This window comes from Asparagus officinalis, chromosome 3, assembly GCF_001876935.1.
Source record: "Asparagus officinalis chromosome 3, Aspof.V1, whole genome shotgun sequence".
Taxonomy (NCBI): Eukaryota; Viridiplantae; Streptophyta; class Magnoliopsida; order Asparagales; family Asparagaceae; genus Asparagus; species Asparagus officinalis.
Genome location: NC_033796.1, coordinates 29,727,689 through 29,748,902, shown reverse-complemented (window position 1 = coordinate 29,748,902; position 21,214 = coordinate 29,727,689). Strand labels below are relative to the sequence as shown.

The following is a 21,214-nucleotide window of genomic DNA, read 5'->3' as shown; positions in this document are numbered from 1 at the left end:
ATAAGCTCTATTACTTATATAGCATTTTGTATTTCACTGCCTCAGTCTACAATTGTTTTTACAATTTACACTCATTTGACATAGTTTTAGCCATTTTCCTATAAAGTCTAATTCTTCCTATCGACAACTCCATTTTATGTGGTGTTCCAGGAGAAGAATAATCATGTGCGATACCTTTATAAACCAAATTCTTAAAAAAAATTATTTTCAAACTCACCTCCATAATCAAATCGAATGGTACAAATAGGGAGACCATTTTCGTTTTCAATCCATTTTAATTTTTTAGGGGTTGTTTGGTTCAACAAAATTGTTAGCATTTGAGGTGAATTTGAAATTCTTGGAGAAAAAATGTCTTATTTTCATTTATGGGATTCCATATGGAGTGTTTGTTTCAAAATAAATTTTGGCATTAAGTATCCATAAAATGAAAAAAAAACTACAAACTTTTAGGATTTGCCAAATCTTGTAATTTAGATAGGATTTGCCAAATGCTAAAAATTTAAAGTTGTGACACTAGATATCCATACATTTTGTTATTTTCTATACTTTAACGTTTGGATCAAATCATAAATTATAATTTCTAGAATTGGCTTTCCTCTAATTAATTTGAACCAAACATAAGACTAAGAAATCCAAAATATGTTAAAATGCATATATTTGAAATTCTTGATGAGATTTTAAAATCTATAATTTTAGGATTTGAATCAAACAACCCCTTAAAGCATTCATTATTTTTGGCTAGAAATATGACCCATGTAAATCTAGGCTAATCATCAATCACAACTAAATAATAACTCTTTCTTTCTAAACTTTGTGTGGACACCGATTTAAAAAGATCTAAGTGAAATAATTACAGAAGTTTAGAAATGCTTACCAAATTCTTCAAGTTATGAGAGGATTTTATAAATTTACCTTTTATGTAAGCCTCACAAAACTCTCACTTTTAAAGGCATAGATGGAAAAATCTCTAACTAATTTTTTTCTTGAAGAGTTTTTGTAATAAATTTGTGCTTGCATATCCAAGTCTTCTATGCTGAAGTTCACTATCTTCTCTTCCTACAACTAGGTATTTTACACCGTCAGATTTGATATCATTAAAGTTTAATGTATATACATTAACCTATCCATTTTCAGTAAAGGCAATCAAACTTATTTTTGACAATAATTTTACATACAGTAGATTAAAAAAACAGGCATATATTTGTCGCAAAGCTGACTAATGAAAATAAGATTGTGCTTTAAATCATCAACAGGTAAAGTCTTAAGTGGTTTAAATTTTTTTTTATCTATATCGTCAACTCCTATAATTTTACCTTTATCGTTATTTTTAAAAGTCATATCTCCATCTATCTTCCTATCGAGACTAAGAAACGAATCTTTCATACCTATCATTTGTTGAGAATATCCCAAGACTAAATATCATGTCCTATCATTCTCCTTAGCTCTCTAATGAATTTTCTTATCCAAATTGTCATCCTCAGACTCTTTTGAGATATAGGCAATGACCATGAGATAGTGGCTTCCATCTTTCAAACTAAAGTCATTTTCTGATTCTTTATCTTTATTTGAGAAATCTCATGATGTGGCCTTGTAGCTCTTATTCTTCCCTTTATAATCACTCTTGTTAAGAGGCATTCATTTCTGTAATGTTTTGACTTCCTACAACGATAATAAATAATTTTAAAATCTGAATTTTCAGATTTAGTTTTCTTTACCTTAGTGAAATTCTGATTTCATTTATTATGCATAAACTTTACCCATCTTTTGTCTTTAGAAATGATTTGAATCCTTTGATTCCTGATCCTATCTCACTCTCATCATCATCAGAGTCTGAGCTTGATTATTTCTTCTTCTTGGATCAAAATTTCTCTTTTTTGGTCTTCAAGACTAATGACTTCTTCTTAGAATCATCTTTAGAAGTATCTTCGATCTCTCTCTTTTAATCAAACTTCATGTGTGAGAAGATTATGTACATGATCTTTAAGAGTTAAATTGAAAAAACTTTACAATTCTTTAATAGCATATACCTTTAATATCCAATCCCTAGAAAGAGAACAATTTTTTTTTCTACAAAGCTCTTTGTTGTCGAACTCTTTTCTCAAAGCTTTAGATTTATTCATAGTGCCAATGAATCGGGTGAACATATCCTAAATACTCTCCGAGGACTTTATCTTGAAATTTTTATACTTACTCATAAAAATTGTAAGTTTCGCCTCTTTCACATGTGAAGTTCCATCGTGTGTAACTTTCAGAGTTGTCTAGATTCTTTAGTAGTTAAGGAACAATAAAGGGCATATGTAGCTTTGGGGTTTATTCTAGTGATTTAAAGAATAAAGTTTTTACTCAGGAGGGGTCTACTTGTCTCTAAAAGTAACAATGGTGACCTCTTCTACAAAGGTATGGGTTCATCATAGCTATTATCTACACGACTCCAAATGTTATAATTAGTTGATAGAAAAAACACTCTTATACATGCTTTCCGATATGTGTAGTTTGTCTCATCAAAAAGTGGGAGTCGATTCATAACATGTCCCTAAAAAAAGCTATCGCGGTTGTCAAACTAGACATCTTTACTCTAGATTGTGAATGGGGCTCCGATACCACTTGATGGATCTAGATGCAATTTGAAAGGATGTGGTTGAATAGGGTTGCTACCATTTTTCTCCTAAACACAGAATAAACAACAAAATAGATAAAATCAAAGTGAAAACCTATCAAATATGACATACAAAAGTTTATAGTGATCCCGATAATAATTTTGTGTCCACTCTTCCTTCTCATGAAGGGGCTTCCTTACTATGCTAAGAATTCTTTTGAATCATAGCTAGATTCATTACGCTTATAAAGACTATACCCTGAGATCTATCAAAACTATACATATAATACAACTCTCCACAATGGGTAGCACCTAGCCCTACCTAGCACCAACCCTCAATTATCATCAGCATGAGTATGCCATAAAAATAAGTTTGAAATAAACAACCAAACAAAGTGTAAGTACAGAAAATAGGAAAGATCTTACAGCCCTTTCGATTAACAAACCATTCTTTGATTAATCAAAGTGAAGCTTGATGAAGAACAGTCTGGATGATGAAATTAATAGCAACTCTCCTTGTTGAGATGAATGTGACGAGAAAAAAGTTTGTGAAGGCCCTATAATTTTAAAACTTTAATTCAATCTCCTTCAAACAAACTCTAAAAATTTTCTCTTCAAGCTCTCTTCAAAACTTTAGAATCGTCTCTTTCAAATTTATCTCTTTCAATCTTATATAGCTCTGATTATGGGGAAAAAAGATATTTTAATCATATTGAAGTTGGAGATGAAAAGGATTAACGAACGATTGTGATTGAATTAACAATTCTGGAGTCTGCCATTTTCACCATCGATGGGCTTTCACGACTATTGATAGGTCTTGGATCACTATAGATCATCGATGGGTTGAGCTCCCATTTCTAAAAATCTGCAATTTATTCATGTATACTATCGATGACCTTGATTCCATCGATGTGCTTTTGACTCCATCGATGGTCCAAGGCTGAAATCAGCTTTCGTGCTGATTTTCACATCATTTCGCTTAGTACTCCTCGTATACTTATTTTTATTTGTATTTGTGAACGTGGGGCGTGGGGGCCACACCCACGTACGCGGAACCACGCGTGCGAAGCAGCAAAGAGGTAGAGCCTAACTTTTGGTGCGCCCCACCCAAGACTTGCCAAAGCTATTAATAGCCGAAGTCAGCTAGGGTTACAGCTGCAGGGAGAAAAAAAGGTAGAGGGTCTTAGTCGGTTGCAGGTGAAGGAAAACAAAAAAGGGTCTTTTTGGCGGTTGTTTAGAGGAGAAAAACAGAGCGTTTTTCAGATCTAAAAAAGAGATCTTGAGGAGAGAAAAAGAAAGCGATTTGAGAGATTTTACAAGAGAGAGGTCAATTTTTTTGGGTAAAAATCATAGCTTTATCTTTGAGACGAGCTTGTGGATTATACAAGTTATCAGTGTTCTCCTTTATAATGGAATCTCCCCTCACCCCTTCCCGTGGACGTAGGTAATTTTGTCGAACCACGTAAATCTCATGTATTTACTATTTTCTGGGTGTTGGCTATTACTTGTAGGTTCCCTCGACAAGTCGGTCCTAAAACAGATGAGATGAAAAGTGTATATTTTACTTTATTAAGATATTTCACTTTCTATTCTTATTTTATTTGTAAAACATGAATATAGAGGTTGGCTTGTGCTTTTGTGAAAGTAAAAGCCAAGGCTTTCTCTTGGGTAATATTGCTTTCGCGGCGTGAGGGCGTGACTCTATGCCCAATAATTGGTATCAGAGCTGTTATTCATATTGGGAGTGGTATAGCTTCTGGTTTGAGGTGGTGCTTGGCGATTTCCTGAGAGAAGCAGATTTATTAATACAATCGGAGGATGTTGCCAACTAGCAAAATAGTTTAAGTTAGAAAGTACGAGATCGAAAAGTTCAATAGGAAGAATGATTTTTCCTATTGGAGGATGCAGATGAAAAACTCGTCAATTTTATAAAAATTGCACAAGACTTTGGCTGGAAAAGAGAAGAAGCATAAGGATATGTCTGATGAGGATTGGGAGGAGCTGGATCTAGAAGCACGGGCGTCGATTATTCTTTACCTTGAAAGTGATGTAGCTTTCTTGGTAGATGGAGAGGAAATGGCTGCGGGTGTGTGGTTGAAGTTAAAAAACACCTTCATGACGAAGAGTCTAACAAACCGGATCTATTTAAAATCCAAATTGTATACTTGCAAGATGGAGAAGGGCTCATCAATCCGAGAATACATAAACAAGTTTGATAGGATCATATCAGACTTAAAGGACATAGACGTGACAATTGAAGACGAAGATCAGACGCTTCTACTACTTCTATCTCAGCCGAAGTCTTATGAGAACTTGGTGTAAACACTAATGCTTGTGGGAGATAATTTGATAATGGATGAGACTAGAATGACGCTTCTAACAGATGACCTTCGGAAGATTACAAACAGTAACATGACTACTGTTGGTAGCAAAGAACAAACACATGGATTGTTTGCTAGAGGAAGGAGCAATGAGCGAGGAAAAAGCAAGGAATGAAAGTTTGGATCTAAATCAAGACCTCTTGCGGGAAGAACGTGTTTCAAATGCGGTAAAGTTAGGAATTTTAAGGTTGGCTGTCCAAATAATAGAGTAAGTGGGAAGAAGAACAACACGAGACTGAGAGGAGAGAAGGCAATGAAGAAGTGAGCTATGTTTCAGAGGAAGGGAGCGAGAAGAAATGCTATGTCGTCACGGGTGGCGAGAATATCTCCGGGAAGTGGATTCTTGATTCAGGTTGCTCTTACCACATGTACCCAAATAGGAAGTGATTTACTACCTACAAAAGTATTAATGATGGAACCGTATTGCTGGGAAATAACCATGCTTATAAAACGACAGGGCTAGGTAATATCAAGATCAAGATGCATGATGGAGTGGTCCGAACCCTGACGGATGTGAGGCACGTTCCCGATTTGCGAAAGAATCTTATCTCAATTGGTGCATTGAATTCCGGTGGCTGCAAGATTGTCATAGAAAATAGAGTGAAGAAGGTTGTTCGAGGCTCCATTGTAGTGATGAATGGTGTTCGTCACGGTAATTTATATACTCTCTCAGGTATGACGATGACGAGAGATGCAGCGGTTAGAACTGAAGTAAGTGGTGGAGACCCATGTGAGCGCACACGGTTATGACATAGGCGGTTTGGACACATGTTAGAGAAGAGTCTAGTTCTGCTTAGTAAGGAGGGTCTTCTAAAGAATCTGAAGAAACTTTGCATGGATTTTTGTGAAGATTGTGTGAACGAAAAGGCGCACAGGGTCAAATTCTTGAAAAGTAATCACAAAAGTAGAGCTATACTAGATTATATGCACCCGGACGTTTAGGGTCCGGTTCAGACAACTTCCAAGGGTAGTTCTAGGTATGTCTCTTTCATAGATGATCATTCGAGGTATGCTTGGATTTATTTTCTGAAACATAAGAATGAGGTATTCGATACATTCAAGAAGTGGAAGGTGATGGTTGAGAATAGAACATGAAAGAAATTGAAGACACTGAGATTTGACAATGGTACAAAATATACAGATGATGCTTTCAAGGAGTTCTGTGATCAGGAGTGCATTGCTAGACACTGGACAGTCAGATCTACACCACAGCAAAATGGGGTCGCAAAGAGACTAAACCAAACATTAGGGAGAAAACAATGAGTATGCGATCTTATGTTGGATTGAGTAAAGAATGATGGGCAGAAGCGGTGGCTACAGCTTGCTATATTATGAACCGTTCTCCACATTCTATATTGGATGGTGATACACCCTATAGGGTGTGGTCAGGGGAGCATGCAGATTATGAGAGGCTCCGAATTTTTAGATGTACCACCTACTATCACATCAACGAGGGAAAGCTTAATGCGAGGGCTAAGAAGGTGATTATTTTAGGGTATGCAAATGGTGTAAAAGGCTATCGCCTTTGGTATACAGAAGATTCAGAGTTCGTGATCAACACGAATGTTACCTTTAATGAGAAATCCATGATTGCTAGGGCGCCCAAGAATGATGGTGTTAGGACTGTTAAGACTTCAAAGTCTCAGGTTATTAAAATAGAACCTAAAAACCAACCGGGTTCTATTCATGTTCAAGTGAGAAATCGAGTAGATGATGAGCTTGCGCAGGAGGAGGGTCAGCAGGAGAATACACAAGCACTACAATAACAACAGCTCGAGGATAGTTTGGCTTTCACTAGGCCAAGACGAGCATACAAGAAGGTACTAAAAATGGGGGCTGATCAACCCCTGAAGCACTATGAGCAGGTTAATTTGGTAGAATACGCACTCTCGATGGTGGATGATGAGACTGTCTCCTTCAAAGAAGCTATTCAAGATAGAGATAGTGAGAGTTTTTGGCTACGATGGAGGAGGAGATGGAATCTCTTCGGAAGAACCAAACATGAGAGGTGATCACATTGCCCGTAGGAAGAAAAGCTATTGGTTGTAAGTAGGTGTATAAAAGAAAGAAGGATCCTTCAGAGCTTAGTAGTACAAGGTACAAGGCGAGGCTAGTGGCTAAGGGCTTTGCTTAAAGAAAGGGTGTGGATTACAATGGGATTTTTTCTCCGGTGGTGAAACACACTTTTATTCGGATGCTATTGAGTATTGTTGCTCATGGTGATCTTGAGCTAGAACAACTTGATGTAAAGACAACCTTCTTACACAGAGACTTGGATGAAGAGATCTACATGTATCAACCTGAGGGCTACAAGGTTGAGGATAAGGAGAATCATGTGTGTCGCTTGAGGAAGTCACTCTATGGACTGAAGCAATCTCCTCGACAGTGGTACAAGCGATTTGACTCTCTCTTTCATGCTAAAGCATGGATTTTCCCGAAGCGATTATGATTATTGTGTTTATATTCGGAAGCTTCATGGAGGTGATTATATCTATCACCTTTTATATGTGGATGGCATGCTTATTGCTTCGAAGAGTAGGGTGGAGATAGATAGGCTAAAATCTCAACTTGGTAAAGAGTTCGAGATGAAGGACATCGGTGCTGCAAGGAAAATACTAGGTATGGAGATTAGAAGAGAGCGGGCAAATTGGCGATTGTTCTTGAGTCAAAATGGCTATATAGAGCGGGTTATTGCAAGGTTCTGGATGCAAAGTGCTAAGTCGGTGGTGACTTCATTGGCTCCATACTTCAGGCTTTCAGGTAAACATTCTCCCACTATAGCGGAAGATAAGGCACACATGGAGCGTATTTTTTATGCTAGTGTAGTTGGAAGTTTGATGTACGCCATGGTGTGTACACGCCTAGATATGTTACAGGCGGTCAGTGTGGTCAGCAAATTCATGGCGAATCCGGGAAAGGCACATTAGGAAGCAGTGAAATAGGTCATGAGGTACTTGAAGGGTACCGTTGATACAGGTCTGTGTTTTGATGGAGATACGTGTCAGATTGATGGGTTTGTTGACTCAGATTATGCGGGCGATCTAGATAGATGGCGATCTACTACTGGTTATATATTCAGGATACATGGGGCTCCAGTTAGTTTACGATCGATGTTACATGCTACAGTGATACTTTCTACTACAGAGGTCGAGTACATCATGACCATGACGGAGGGAGTAAATGAAGCATTGTGGTTGTGGGGTCTTCTGAACGATTTGGGGATTGAGCAAGAGAATGTGAACTTGTGGTGCGATAGTCAGAGTACGATTCACTTGGTGAAGAATCAAGTTTATCATGCTCGTACCAAGCATATCGATGTCAGATATCATTTCGTGCGGGATGTCATAGAGGAAGGTAATATTTCTCTCATGAAGGTGCACACGAATGAGAATCTCGTAGACATGTTAACCAAGGTGGTCACAAGTAGCAAGTTTAAGCATTGCTTGGACTTGTTTCATATCAGCCCGTGTTGATTTGTCCAAGAGGGCGTGACCCTTCGGGGCAGTGATGGGGTGAGGTGGAAACTATGATGAAGAATTACGAACTACGATTAGCTTGATCCCGGTCAGAGGGTATGTAGGCAGTCGCGGTATAGTAGCGCAGCTAGTGTGGCCTGGTTTGGTGTTTCAGATCTATCTCTGGTGATGTTCGCGGTGTGTTCGTCCAAAATTTAAGGTTTATCAAATGATGTGCAAAGTGGAGAATTGTGAACGTGGGGCGTGGGGGCCACACCCACGTACGCGAAACCACGCGCACGAAGTAGCAAAGAGGCAGAGCCCAACTTCTGGTGCGGCCCACCCAAGACTTGCCAAAGCTATTAATAGCCGAAGTCGGTTAGGGTTACAACTGCAGGGAGAAAAGAAAAAAAAAGGCAGAGGGTCTTAGTCAGCTGCAAGTGAAGAAAAACAGAAAAAGGGTCTTTTTGGTGGCTGTTTAGAGGAGAAAAACAGAGCGTTTTTCAGATCTAAAAAAGAGATCTCGAGGAGAGAAAAAGAAAGCGCTTTAAGAGATTTTACAAGAGTGAGGTCAATTTATTTTGGGTAAAAATCATAACTTTATCTTTGAGACGAGCTTGTGGATTGTACAAGTGGTTGATGTTCTCCTTCATAGTGGAATCTCCCCTCACCCCCTCCCGTGGACGTAGGTAATTTTGCCGAACCACGTAAATCTTGTGTAGTTACTGTTTTCTAGGTGTTGGCTATTACTTGTAGGTTCCCTCGATAAGTCAGTCCTAGAACTGATGAGAGGAAGAGTGCATATTTCACTTTGTTGAGATATTTTACTTTTTATTCTTGTTTCATTTGTGAAACGGGAATATAGAGATTGACTTGTAGTTTTGTGAAAGTAAAAACGAGAGCTTTCTCTCGGGTAATATCGTTTTCACGGCGTGAGGGCGTGAATCTGCACCCAAATTATTACTTATTATTAGCCAACAAAAGCTATTATACGGACTACATTTTTACAAACCTGACAGTGGCTTCACTGTATATTTTATTAATTAGAGGATCGCCTCATCTATCAACAGCCAACCGTGCATATTAATGGCATGTGATGGATCACTCATATGTTTCTTTTCCAAAATAATAATGAGACATTCTCCGCGTCAACGCTGACACTATAACACTTCATTCTCGCGCGGTGACCTAAATCAGCTTGTTTAAGTCCGCTGGGATACAGAGACGGATAAAATATTATTTGTTTTTTATTTTTCACATACATATATATTTGGGCATGAAGCCGTCATCTAAGACTCGCAAATTGCGAGATGCTGAGTCGCGTGGTACTGGCATTAAGGTGCCGACCAAATTGCTACATGTGATGTAAGAGAGGTTGGTTAGTTGGAAAGTAGGAAAACTAATTATCTGAATCAAATATAATTTAGTTGAAGTTCTAGCAGAGCTCCCCATGCCTTCGTCTTAATATCATTAACTAAGAATAAATACACGATAATGGGGACGGTTTCAATTTGGTGATGAGCCCATTAAGAGAAGTTTCTTGTAGAAAACGTTAACTGGTGGAGATGATAGGGTCTACTACAAGTCCAATAAAAAAATAAAAATAAAAATAAAAAGTTTACATTCAAGCCAATCACCCTCTTATTGAGTTGCCAAAAGAGTCCGGTGAGACCATGCTAGACGACGTCCAAGGTGTCTTGAGTTTTTTCTAGATATGGTGAGCTGTGTTTTATTTTTATTTTGTTTTTAAAAATCTTGTTTTAATTGGAATAGATTTAATGTTGTAGAAATTAATGTACACTCACAAACAGTCAATATTATAGATCAAATTAAGGCTGTATGAGACGGCACCGAGCTCATCAGTCCAGACTCTTCAGAGCGATGACTGCTAGTCGTCTAGAGCTGTCTCATTGCAAGAGGAAACAAAAGCGTGAAGCTGTCACGTTGTACCATAAATCATAAACGTAACATTAAAAGAGAAGCATGTGCCTACGCGTGGGCAGGCCGAAGTCATGTGGACTCATCAACGTCTTCATGGGCTAATACCTATACAACCATATTGCATCGTATCCATTTGTTACGTGACGACAAAGATTCCGTGGTTCGAGAATTACTTTTTACTTAATTCTTATAGATTACATCAAGCTGCTGATTGAAAAGCTTACTGATCGACGATGCGAGCTCGTGTATGTCACCCATATATACTGTTTGTAGACTCTCGAAGCTACCATGCATGAAAATTCTGTAGCATTTTAGTTTGAAAAATTCCATTTCATGTGCTATATATGCACAATAGTTAATTGTTAGGTCCCGTGCGAATATTTTAGACAAGGAATCATCCTTGTTGCCTTGATTCTTGTTTACAATAATATATATCAAAACGAGGACAATAGAGAACATCCAGCCCAATCTGAGGATTCTAATTTGGGTTAAACTATTGGGCCCTTTTGTGCAGCCCTGGATAGTAACGTGGGCTTCCTTATGTGGGCTTAGCTAGCCGTTACCCGCCTGCGAGATGCCTCCGCTCCCGACATAGCAGCTCAACCGAGGACCAAAACACGGCGAAAAAACCGCAAAACCCCATAATTTTAACAAACTTGCAACCAGCCCCACTCCTTCATCCCCTCGCTCTCTCCCCGTCCTCAATGGCGCCCTCCATCGTAAGCCCTAAACCCAACCTCATCCCGATCCCTCTCCGATCACCCGGGCGACGCCTTCGTCGTCGACGAAGAGGGATCCGGTGATGCTGAGGACCAGCCCATCGAAGAAGGTCCAAGGGGCCTCCGGCAAAGGCGAGGAGGATCCTCAGCTTGTGGTGGTCGCCGTCGACAAGGACAAGAACAGCCAGCACGCTCTCAAATGGGCGGCCGATCACGTGATCCCTAGAGGCTACGCCTTTGTCCTCCTTCATGTCAGGAAACGGGATGGTAAATTTTTTAATTTTGCGATCTATTCATTAGGTTTTGAATTAATCTTGATATTTGCTGAAAACAACCGTCAGAAGTTTGAATTTGAGGATAAATTAGCGAGTGTTTTGATTTGGAGGGTAATTCGCAAATATAGTTGATCTGGGGGGTATATCGGTGATAAAAAGGATTTTTTTTTTAATGGATGGTGAAGATTTAGAAGAAAGTTGGATGTTGTGAATTTTGATTAGAGGTGAAATTTTCATTACAATGTTGCGAACAATCTACTAGTGGAATTATGTGGAGATAACCAGATGTGGACGATTTGATTTTGTGGAACATCCCTTCTTGACTGACAAATATTAATTGCTTCTATTTGTAAGTATTTGTTACTTGTTAGGTGATGTTAGAAATGAGTTGGTTTTACTTTTATCCTAAAGAGTAATTGCACGTCGGATTATGCCGATTGCTTTGGGAATGTGATGTTTTCTCAACTCAGGAGTTATGATGTTTCTTTTTAGATCTATTGATTTATTTACGCACTTTGAGTCATTCCATGTGGATTGTAATTATGGTATCTCCACCTATAATTAACTAATCCTAACATGTTATATATTCCATAACTTCGTTCAATATCCATGCCTTTTTTTGGGAAACTTCCTGCAGCTAATATATCATATCTTACATTATTATTCTTGTGCATGATAATAACAATTGGTTTATGAATGCTTATTGTCAAATTGTTTTCATTTTTCATTTACTGAAACTTTTCATGTTTGATATCCAGCCAGTCTATTTCATGGACTTGAAGATGAAGTTTCATCTGCAGACATTGAGACACAAGAACTACTCACACCATTTCAGTGTTTCTGCAGCAGAAGGGCGGTATGTAGATGCAATCTTCATATTAGAGCTCTAAAACAATGAGGTTAGCCTTGAGTTAATATCAACTAGTGAAGTTAGGGGCTAATAGGTTATCTTTCTTTTGCATAGCTAGGCAGAATATCCTTGTGGAAGTCGAATCCCTCCTTCATATATAATGAGAAATTGATGGTTTGTTATTAGAGTCTCCCAACTTAAAATTTTGATGTGTCTTTTTATATCTCCAAAAAAACGACACGTGTCTTTTTATATCTCCTCTAAGCATGACACGTGAACACCCAATCCTATTAGAAACTAACATGTGGACCGCTAATCCTAATGGAAACTGAAATGTGGACACCTAATTTTATCTTTACCCAAAAATCTTATTCAAATGAAACCAGTCCATAATTAGATAATTCTTATAATCAAATATTTGATAATCCTAATTAAATCATAACTATCCATATATTAGAAAAATCTAATAATCATATTTTTATTTCTCTTTTCCTTTTATTTTTCTGTTATTTTTTGGCTTTTTCTTTTCTTCCATTTCTTTCTCAAACTACAAACAGATGCGACAAGTCCATCTTTTATTTATTGGGTTTTGCATATATATACCCTTTAAAGTATAGCTATTCTTTAATTTACCCCCAAATGAAAATAATTATAAATCAAGCCCCTCAATTTGCTTTATTCCCTCAATTTTACTCCTAACATTAACTTCTGTAAAATTTTGAATGGTATTAAGGTCTAAATACTTTTTAAAACCTGATTTTAATTTCTGAAAAAAATAAAATTAACAAAATGGGCAAAATCCAACAATAATCAGCTAATGACACTACCTATTTTAAGAAGAAATCTAAATTGAGTTTGTATATGGTTCTTAAAGTTTTCTTGTTTGTATCTTTCACGTTCATATCGCCATCTTCTTGTATATTCTCATGGACCCATTGAAGAATTACTCATTTTGTCTCAACAATATTCTTCATGTCATCATCACGAAATTATCACATACTTCATCAGCTCTTAAACTGCTAATTTCAATCTATAGGATTCCCGTAAAAATTCCAATAGCAATTTCTAAGGTCATCAACATAATAAAAAAGAAATTCATATCATTTTATCTAGCAAAATCTACACATTGCCTTTGGATTCTGATAAATTGTTTTCTGCAAGTCAAGATGAGAGACTGTTTGAGTTTGACATTGCAACTTTGGCCAATTTATCAATGTTATTAATATTAGACCATAAGTCTCTTGCCTGTTCAGAATTGAAATGAGTTTTCGAAGATATCACTAATGGTGTTAGGGTTCGATAAGATCCTGTAAATCTTCATGGCGGTCACTTTGGTCCTCTCATGTTAGCCATTGGTATAAGTCATTTTCCTGCTCATGTTCACAAGAAAAAGTGGACTATATACACAAAACAGAAAAGAAGAAGCAACGATAAAAGAAAAAAGTTTCATCACAATTTAAGTTAGAAGGGAACCCCAAATCATATAATAACCCTAATATATAAATCAAAGTGATCAGATCCACAGGGTGAGCATGGGCATAATGCTTGTTGAACTGAATACCAAATTGGATATACCATGGTTTTCTGAATGATGTCAAGACATGTTTTTTCCTTTTAAAAAAGGTACTGAAGATTTCTTCTCTTTTCTTACTGGATATTTCTTCTCGCCTCCTCAGGTTTGCATGCACTAATATGTTGCTCTTCATGCCTTTCATTCCTTTTCTTTATCTTTTTGTCTGTGCTCCTTCCTTTTTTCCTCCTCAGTATATTGTTGTTTCCTTTTCTTTCTGTGGTGCACTAGTATGAGTGGGGAACACATATGTATCATGTTATTTATATGAGGACATGGGGATTTCTAGGGGTATAGGATATGGGAATATGGCTCATATATACCTCCGCATATTTTACTAAGCTTGTTTCATATACAATTTTGTGAATGCAGCTGAATTGCAGGGAAGTCATCTTGAATGATATGAATATACCTTATGCAATCAATGATTTCGTGTTGCAACATAGTGTTGACAAGTTAGTTCTTGGAGCATCGTCTAGGAGTGCATTTTCAAGGTATGTTATGTTCCAACACTGGTCTCACTGTTCACGTCTTTACTACCAAAATAATCAATGACTCTGTACACATGCTGATGTTACCTTACTTTCACAGAACTTTTAAGCAGGCAGATGTTCCATCATCTGTTTCAAAAATAGCACCAGGATTTTGCTCTGTATATGTCATATCCAAGGGGAAGGTTTCCTCTTCTCGGCCGGCTAATTGTGCAAAGACTTCCAATTTCAGCGGGCTAGCTACCAACTTTGGAATTGCTGCAAACCAATTCCAGTCTTCTAAAAGTTCGTCTGTATCTTAGTTCTTATGTTCATCTTCATGGATGTTACTATTGACATTTAGTTCATTTATCCCTCTTAACTATTTTGAAACCAGCAAGTCAGATGTACTTAATGGTTTGAACTTTACAGGTGAAATGCTTGCCAAGCGCCATATGGATTCTCCTAGAAGGTAGGAGATAGCACTCACCTTCCAATATGTTAATGTCCTGTACTATTACTGTATACTTTTATGTTATCTGATTTTTTCATAAGAAAATGAATCAAGATATTTAGCCTGTTAGTTGATCTACCAGGAGGGCCAGGACAAGGGATGCAAACTCTCACAAACATTTAATGGATAGTAAATTTTAATTTACCAGGACTTTTGACGTACACTAAGGAAGCATTTTCTGTACAACTTCCTAAATGTGTGTAACTTTATGTCATCAAAGTTTAAGAGAACAAATTTACCAGGAACTATGACATGAAGTATGGAAGTATTTAAGTGCGTGTGTATTGCATTAGCAACATTCGTATAGCAATATATATTTAAAAAATCAAATCATAAAAAAAAACGCATGAACTTCATTTCTTAAAGAAACATAGTGGTGGTGTAGAGTCAAAAGACTCAAAACTAGGGGTCCAAAGTCTGTATCCATGGATATATTTGTAACCGTATTCGTTAGGATGCGAATATGATTACTCAAATTTATAACCGATAGGAGATGGTTACGGATATTGTTATGTAGTGAAATATCTGGATCCGTATTCGAAATATCTGAATACATGTTGACCATACATCTACAATTGTTTCAGTCCTTAGATTAATGAACTTGAGACTAATTTTGATGATCAAAAGATCCAATCTTAGCATTTCAGATATAACAAACATATTAATGAACTCTCTAGTATCATATGAACTATATATATTTTGATATTATTTGGTTTTTTCTTATCTGTTTTCTATCTGCAAGTATACCCGCATCTATATCCAATTATAGCGAATTTGGATATGAGTTTTTCTTATAGAGGTATATCTGTATCCGTGATTGGAAAGTGGATATGGATATGATAAGTATCATAACTGAGCTATATCCTCCCATTTGCATATTTACTCAAATTCCATTTTAAAGAGACCTATATAATGAGTGATCTCCACTTGCCTTTTTAACTATTATGACAAATTTTTATGTAGTTTCAACTGATAATAATAAATGAGGTTGACTGGGTTTTTTTTTGGAAAATTATGGAGTTTCAAATATATTTTGATATCAATATTGCTAATGTACATACACTTTTCTCTTCCATCTTCGAAACCTAAACATCTTTATTATTATTATTATTTTGCTTGTTTCCACTTGTTCAGCTTCCTCAAAACCCATTTGAAAATATTTATACATTGTTACATAAATCACTTCAAACCCCATGAATTCTGATCCAGTCCATACATATCAATTCCCAGTGGTTTGCCAATCCGATTGCAAAAATTGGTGACCTGAAAAATAAATGAGAACTTATGACTAATAGATTATTAATGTGATTAACTGATATTTAGCACTGCTAGACTTGTTTTCAGTTTTCTAGAATCATAACACGCCTGTAAAATTTGGAGTTGAATTTCGATTTTCTTAACTAATGCTTTCTTTTCTTTTCTCATTTTTTTGAGTGGATAACAATTGACATAGTTCTTATTTTTACTCATTGCGATAAACATATATGAGCATCATATGCCCATAATACTCTATGCTTAATTATCAAAATTACTATGGTAAGGCTTCAACATATATATACCATGAAACCGAAAAAGTATAGTACTAATTAAGTCTAACCGTTCCTACTGTATACCACTAAAGTAGCACATTGTGTACTTGTATCACGAATCAAAACATGCAGTGTAACTGGTAATATTGCTTGCTTGATAAAATGATGATTGTATGTGTTCTTGTCTATTATGAAAAAACAATCCTACTTTTTAAATATTTAAATGATAGCAAGAAATGAAGTTCTAATTGAGTTTCATTTAATTTACTTATTTTGAATAATGGATTTCCTGGTATGCTTTACTGAACTGAAGTTGCTAATGCAATAACGCATGCACTTATTAGTTTCATCTTACTAGAGAAGCCTAAAAGATCATTTGTTTTCTATCTCTATTTGCTGCATATTTTTGACGCTAAGTTCTTAATCAGGTCCGCAATGATAAATAATGCAATGCCTGGACATGTCAGTAAAAATGTGACTTCTTGCGGATATGAACAGAGAAACAATGCCAAGGGATTTCACCATCCTGAAGAGCCTAATGAATTCCCTGTTCTTAGTTTCGCTTCTTGTCCTAGTCCAAACAGGACAAGCATTGATAAGGGGAGCAGCTCTTCCCCTCGAGTTCTTCTTGATTGTGGGAGACAACAGGCACATTTATCAGCTTCAAGTAATAATGGGAATAGTTACCTTGAAGAGCAAACAAAAAGCTCTGACGCATACTGGACTGATACTGGATCCAGTGGATATAAGCATTCAGCTCATATTGTAAGTGACAATATTAGACTCTCTTCAAACTTTCTATGTTCCATAAGTTACAATCTTTCTACTATCCTCGGAACTTTAATGGTACATGCCTCTGTATCGCCAATTTATCAACTCTGCTTTCTTTTACTTGTGAGGTGTAATTAGAGCCGGTTCTCTTTTTAGTTGAGATTCTTCAGGATCTTGTTTTACATACAAAATATTACACATGATGATACAGTATAACTTTGGCCAGATGATGAGGTGTGCGTTTGAACAAAAAGTTTCGGCAATGGTGGTGTTGTAGATTTTGATATTTTTAATGTCTCATAATACTCTTATAACTTGGTGGCATTTAGAGTGTGATATCCATATTTTAGTTTCATTACGACTTAATTTAGATCGACATGTTGTGAGATAGTAAAAGTTAAATTGACCTGATGGCATCTTTAAAGTTTTTTTTAACTCTTTCTCAAAAGAACGCTGATTGGTTCATTTATTAAATGGCTGGTTTGTTCCTGTAATGCTGTTATCAAAATTTTAACTGGAATCTATGTATTACAGTATTCGATATTGGATATGCATATCAGGCTCAGTTTCATATCCACTCCCTGGACATGCAAAGTTTGATGGCATGTTATGGATATATGGTCAGTCCACTGGGAATTTGGGGGAGAGGATTTGATTATTTTCGTTAGTTTACAGGAATTTGATTCCATTTCTCTTGCATTCTAGCGGATTATATACCATCTTACATCTTTTTAGATATTTTCAAGGTCTAGGATTTTGAAGTCTTACTCCTTGGTTCTGTGAACATAAATTGACTATCAAGATCCTTTGACATGACCTTCTTTATTCCTCAGTAGTTAATACGACTGGGAATTCCCAACCCATGAAGAATTGGCACTAGGTTGATAGCCAATCATAAAATTTCGGGTTGATTCTTATGTTGGGCTTTCTTGACGGCCAAGTCCTGCACCATATCTAACCTTTCTGATGGTAAATGCTCCGGTTATGATGACGATAATTCTTATTACGAGCTCCTTTCATTCTTTTGGTGCATTTCATAAATTGCATCCGTCATTTTCTATTCACTATTCTTATTTGGTTATTTATTGTTTAAAACAATGGAACCTGATCTAGCCTTGAAGCTCTGACCAAGATCTAGAGATTCAGGCATCCTTTCAACAAACACAGGTGGTTAAGATATAGGCAGATCCAGTCTGAAATGTTGGTTAGAACACCTTGCATTACATGTGCAAATCCTTCACCTGGCTGTCTTTCTGGGCTTGCAAGTATTTTCATTTTCACTTCAGAGTTTTCTATTCATTCACCCATTCAAAGTTGCCTGTACAGGGATGGCACTGCTTCATCTAGCTTGATATCGTTGGACTTGAGTGCACTTTTCACTACCTCATAGACACATTGTTATTGAGGAACCTAGAACTTAAGGGATGAGAGATTAAGATGGGAAATTGTATGAGGCAATAATAGAACTTTCTTTGAGATTAATCTTTCTATCTAGAGCCATCACATAAGCGTGAAGAACTAATGAACTTCGTAATTTCTAAGTTCAAATAAACGAATTGAACTCGTAACAAATTTCCTTCATGCACTATTTGTTCTAAAAAGTCTGGAATGTTGATAAAATTTTCTTTTATTTTTTTATTTGATCAAAGCCAATAGTTTAGAGCATTTATAAAAAGTTTCTTGTCAATATTTGGGTCTAACAGGATGATGCAGAATCTGAGATGAGAAGATTGCAACTCGAACTTAAGATGGCTGTGGATAAATATGAAGATGCTTCTAAGAAGGTGTTCACATTAAATATTGAAATAATTATCTCATAATTTATTGGAGCAGGTTTTATTTCAGTAAGCTTTGTTTTTGTTATGACTGAAATTTCTTGCTGTTCTTTTTCGGTATCCTCCTGCTACACATCTAGTTTTGAAAGTGAACTCCCATTTGCTGGACCGCTTGCAATGCCTCTGTATAGTCACTTGCAGTCTTTGGTCTTGCATAAACTTTTTAGTTGAGATCTTTGTTTCATGGGTACGGGTACAGGTAGGAGACACGACAAAGTTGTAAGAGGTAGGGTACGGGGACACAGCTATATTTATATACACATATTTTATATTGGAATTAATAATTTATATGAGAAAAAAGAGAACTAAGATTCCTATAATATTTTTATGTTTCTTTTATTATGTAGATTATAATTGGAAAATCACTAGTTTTTGAACTAGACATTCAAACAACCCTTCAAAATCATAACTCAGAACCTGATCTATGTCCAACGAGTTGCAAGAAGTGGATGTGAAGTGTAGATATATGTCGAAAAAATGTATGACAAGTGTTTTAAATTAAAACGTGTTATATTATTGAGTACATGCCCTAATAAACGTATGCATATATGCAAGGAGTGTCCAAGGAGTTTGGGTACTCCTTTGGTACGGATATGGGTCGGGTACTGGTACGGCTTCAGATTAGAAGTACCCAAGTAACATATGTTGAGATTAAGAAGTCTTTTAAAGTTTAGTCACTGTGACGCCTAGATGTGTAATTATTTATTGAGCTCTAAAAATTGGTAAGCAGAATTAATCATCTTCAAATCATTAAAGTTACATTTTTCCTTTTTATTGTTGCAGATGTAAACTCCATCAAATTTTTCTACTGACGACATATACCAGTTTTTCTCTTTTCCCTTATGCAACCAATAATACTTATCTGTGTGCAGGCATCCTACGGGAGGGCTGATGAGGAACCCCCCATGATTGATCGGTGGTCTGAAAGAAGGACAACAACTAAAATGAACAAGAAAGAGGAAAAGAGATCGAGAGTTCAAGTTGCATTCGAGGCGGGCAAAGCTATTGACAGGGAGAATACTATTTTAACAAAGGAAGAAAAGAAATTTTCATCAAGGCTGCAATATAAGAAATATGGCATTGAAGAGATCAAAGAGGTGACAAATAACTTTTCAAAAGCGCTGCAGATAGGAGAGGGAGGATACGGTCCTGTTTTTAAATCAACACTTGATCAGACCCCTGTGGCAATCAAGATTCCTAGACCTGATGTGGTCAGAGGGGTAGAACAATTTCAACAGGAGGTACTTTAAATTAGCATTTTGTTGTGCGAACCCTGTGTTTATCTTTTTGCATTCTGATCCCTTTAAGAGCGATTATTTTATTTAGCAGATCCCTCAATTCTGACTTGAACTTAGAATTGTGGTATGTCTTTCATGACTTCCCTGTTGACATGCAGTCTATATTTATCCTAAATACTTTTCAGGTGGAAGTACTTGGGAGCATTCATCACCCAAATTTGGTTCAGCTCATGGGTGTCTGTCCTGAATATGGATGCTTAGTCTATGAGTTTATGGCCAAAGGAAACCTTGAAGAGCACATCTTTTGTCGTCGTGGCACAGCTCCCCTCCCTTGGCAACTCCGCTTCAAGATCGCTGCCGAGATTGCCTCTGCCCTTCTTTACCTCCACCAAACAAAACCCGAGCCTCTCGTTCATCGTGACCTCAAGCCTGCCAACATTCTGCTCGATGAAAACTTTGTTAGCAAGATCACTGATGTTGGTCTTGCTCGTCTGCTCCCTTCCAATACATCAACTTGCACCAGTCAATATCTTGCAACTGCTGCTGCTGGAACTTTCTGCTACATTGATCCTGAGTATCAGAAAACTGGGACTGTAGGTGTGAAATCTGATGTCTATGCTCTTGGAATCATACTCCTTCAGCTAATTACTGGGAGGCCACCTATGGGGCTTGCGCATGATGTTGAGAATGCCTTGGAGATGGGTAATTTTGAAGGAATGTTGGATAGTAAGGTGTCAGGTTGGCCTATGGAAGAAACAATGAAACTTGCGAAGCTGGGATTGATGTGTGCTGAGCTTCGAAGGAGAGATAGGCCGGATTTGGGTTCAGTTGTGTTGCCTGAGCTGAACCGTTTGAGGGAGTTGGCTGACTTGTCGCTGAAGATATGTGGGAGGATCTAGTCAGAGCTCCAAGTATTTTCAAGTAAATTTGGCAGGATTCTCTTTTGTCTTGGGTATTTTGGTAACTATATTTATCTATTTCTATTTAATTGTCAGCGGAGGCTTAATTCAAAAATCCACTCATATATATTTACAGGTTTTGAGTCTATATAACCTTTGCACACTTGATAT

General features: G+C 36.9%; 1 protein-coding gene across 6 annotated transcripts in view; it reads left to right on the top strand.

Annotated features, from left to right (window-relative positions):
• Window positions 10,986–21,214, top strand: part of LOC109833603 (U-box domain-containing protein 35-like) — a 14,140-nt gene continuing 3,911 nt past the window's right edge. The window contains exons 1-9 of one of the 6 annotated variants that reach the window (XR_002245277.1): window positions 10,986–11,359; window positions 12,126–12,223; window positions 14,160–14,281; window positions 14,379–14,563; window positions 14,690–14,729; window positions 16,729–17,065; window positions 18,775–18,855; window positions 19,779–20,147; window positions 20,330–21,096. Coding sequence is in view for 4 of the 6 variants with exons in the window: in XM_020401342.1 (XP_020256931.1) it covers window positions 11,176–11,359; window positions 12,126–12,223; window positions 14,160–14,281; window positions 14,379–14,563; window positions 14,690–14,729; window positions 16,729–17,065; window positions 18,775–18,855; window positions 19,779–20,147; window positions 20,330–21,043 (2,130 nt within the window). In the remaining 2 variants the exon portion in view is untranslated. Of the gene's footprint in view, window positions 11,360–12,125; window positions 12,267–14,159; window positions 14,282–14,378; window positions 14,564–14,689; window positions 14,730–16,728; window positions 17,066–18,774; window positions 18,856–19,778; window positions 20,148–20,329; window positions 21,192–21,214 lie in introns of those variants that run through there. The other 5 variants (XR_002245276.1, XM_020401342.1, XM_020401341.1 and 2 more) reach the window with 5 other exon arrangements.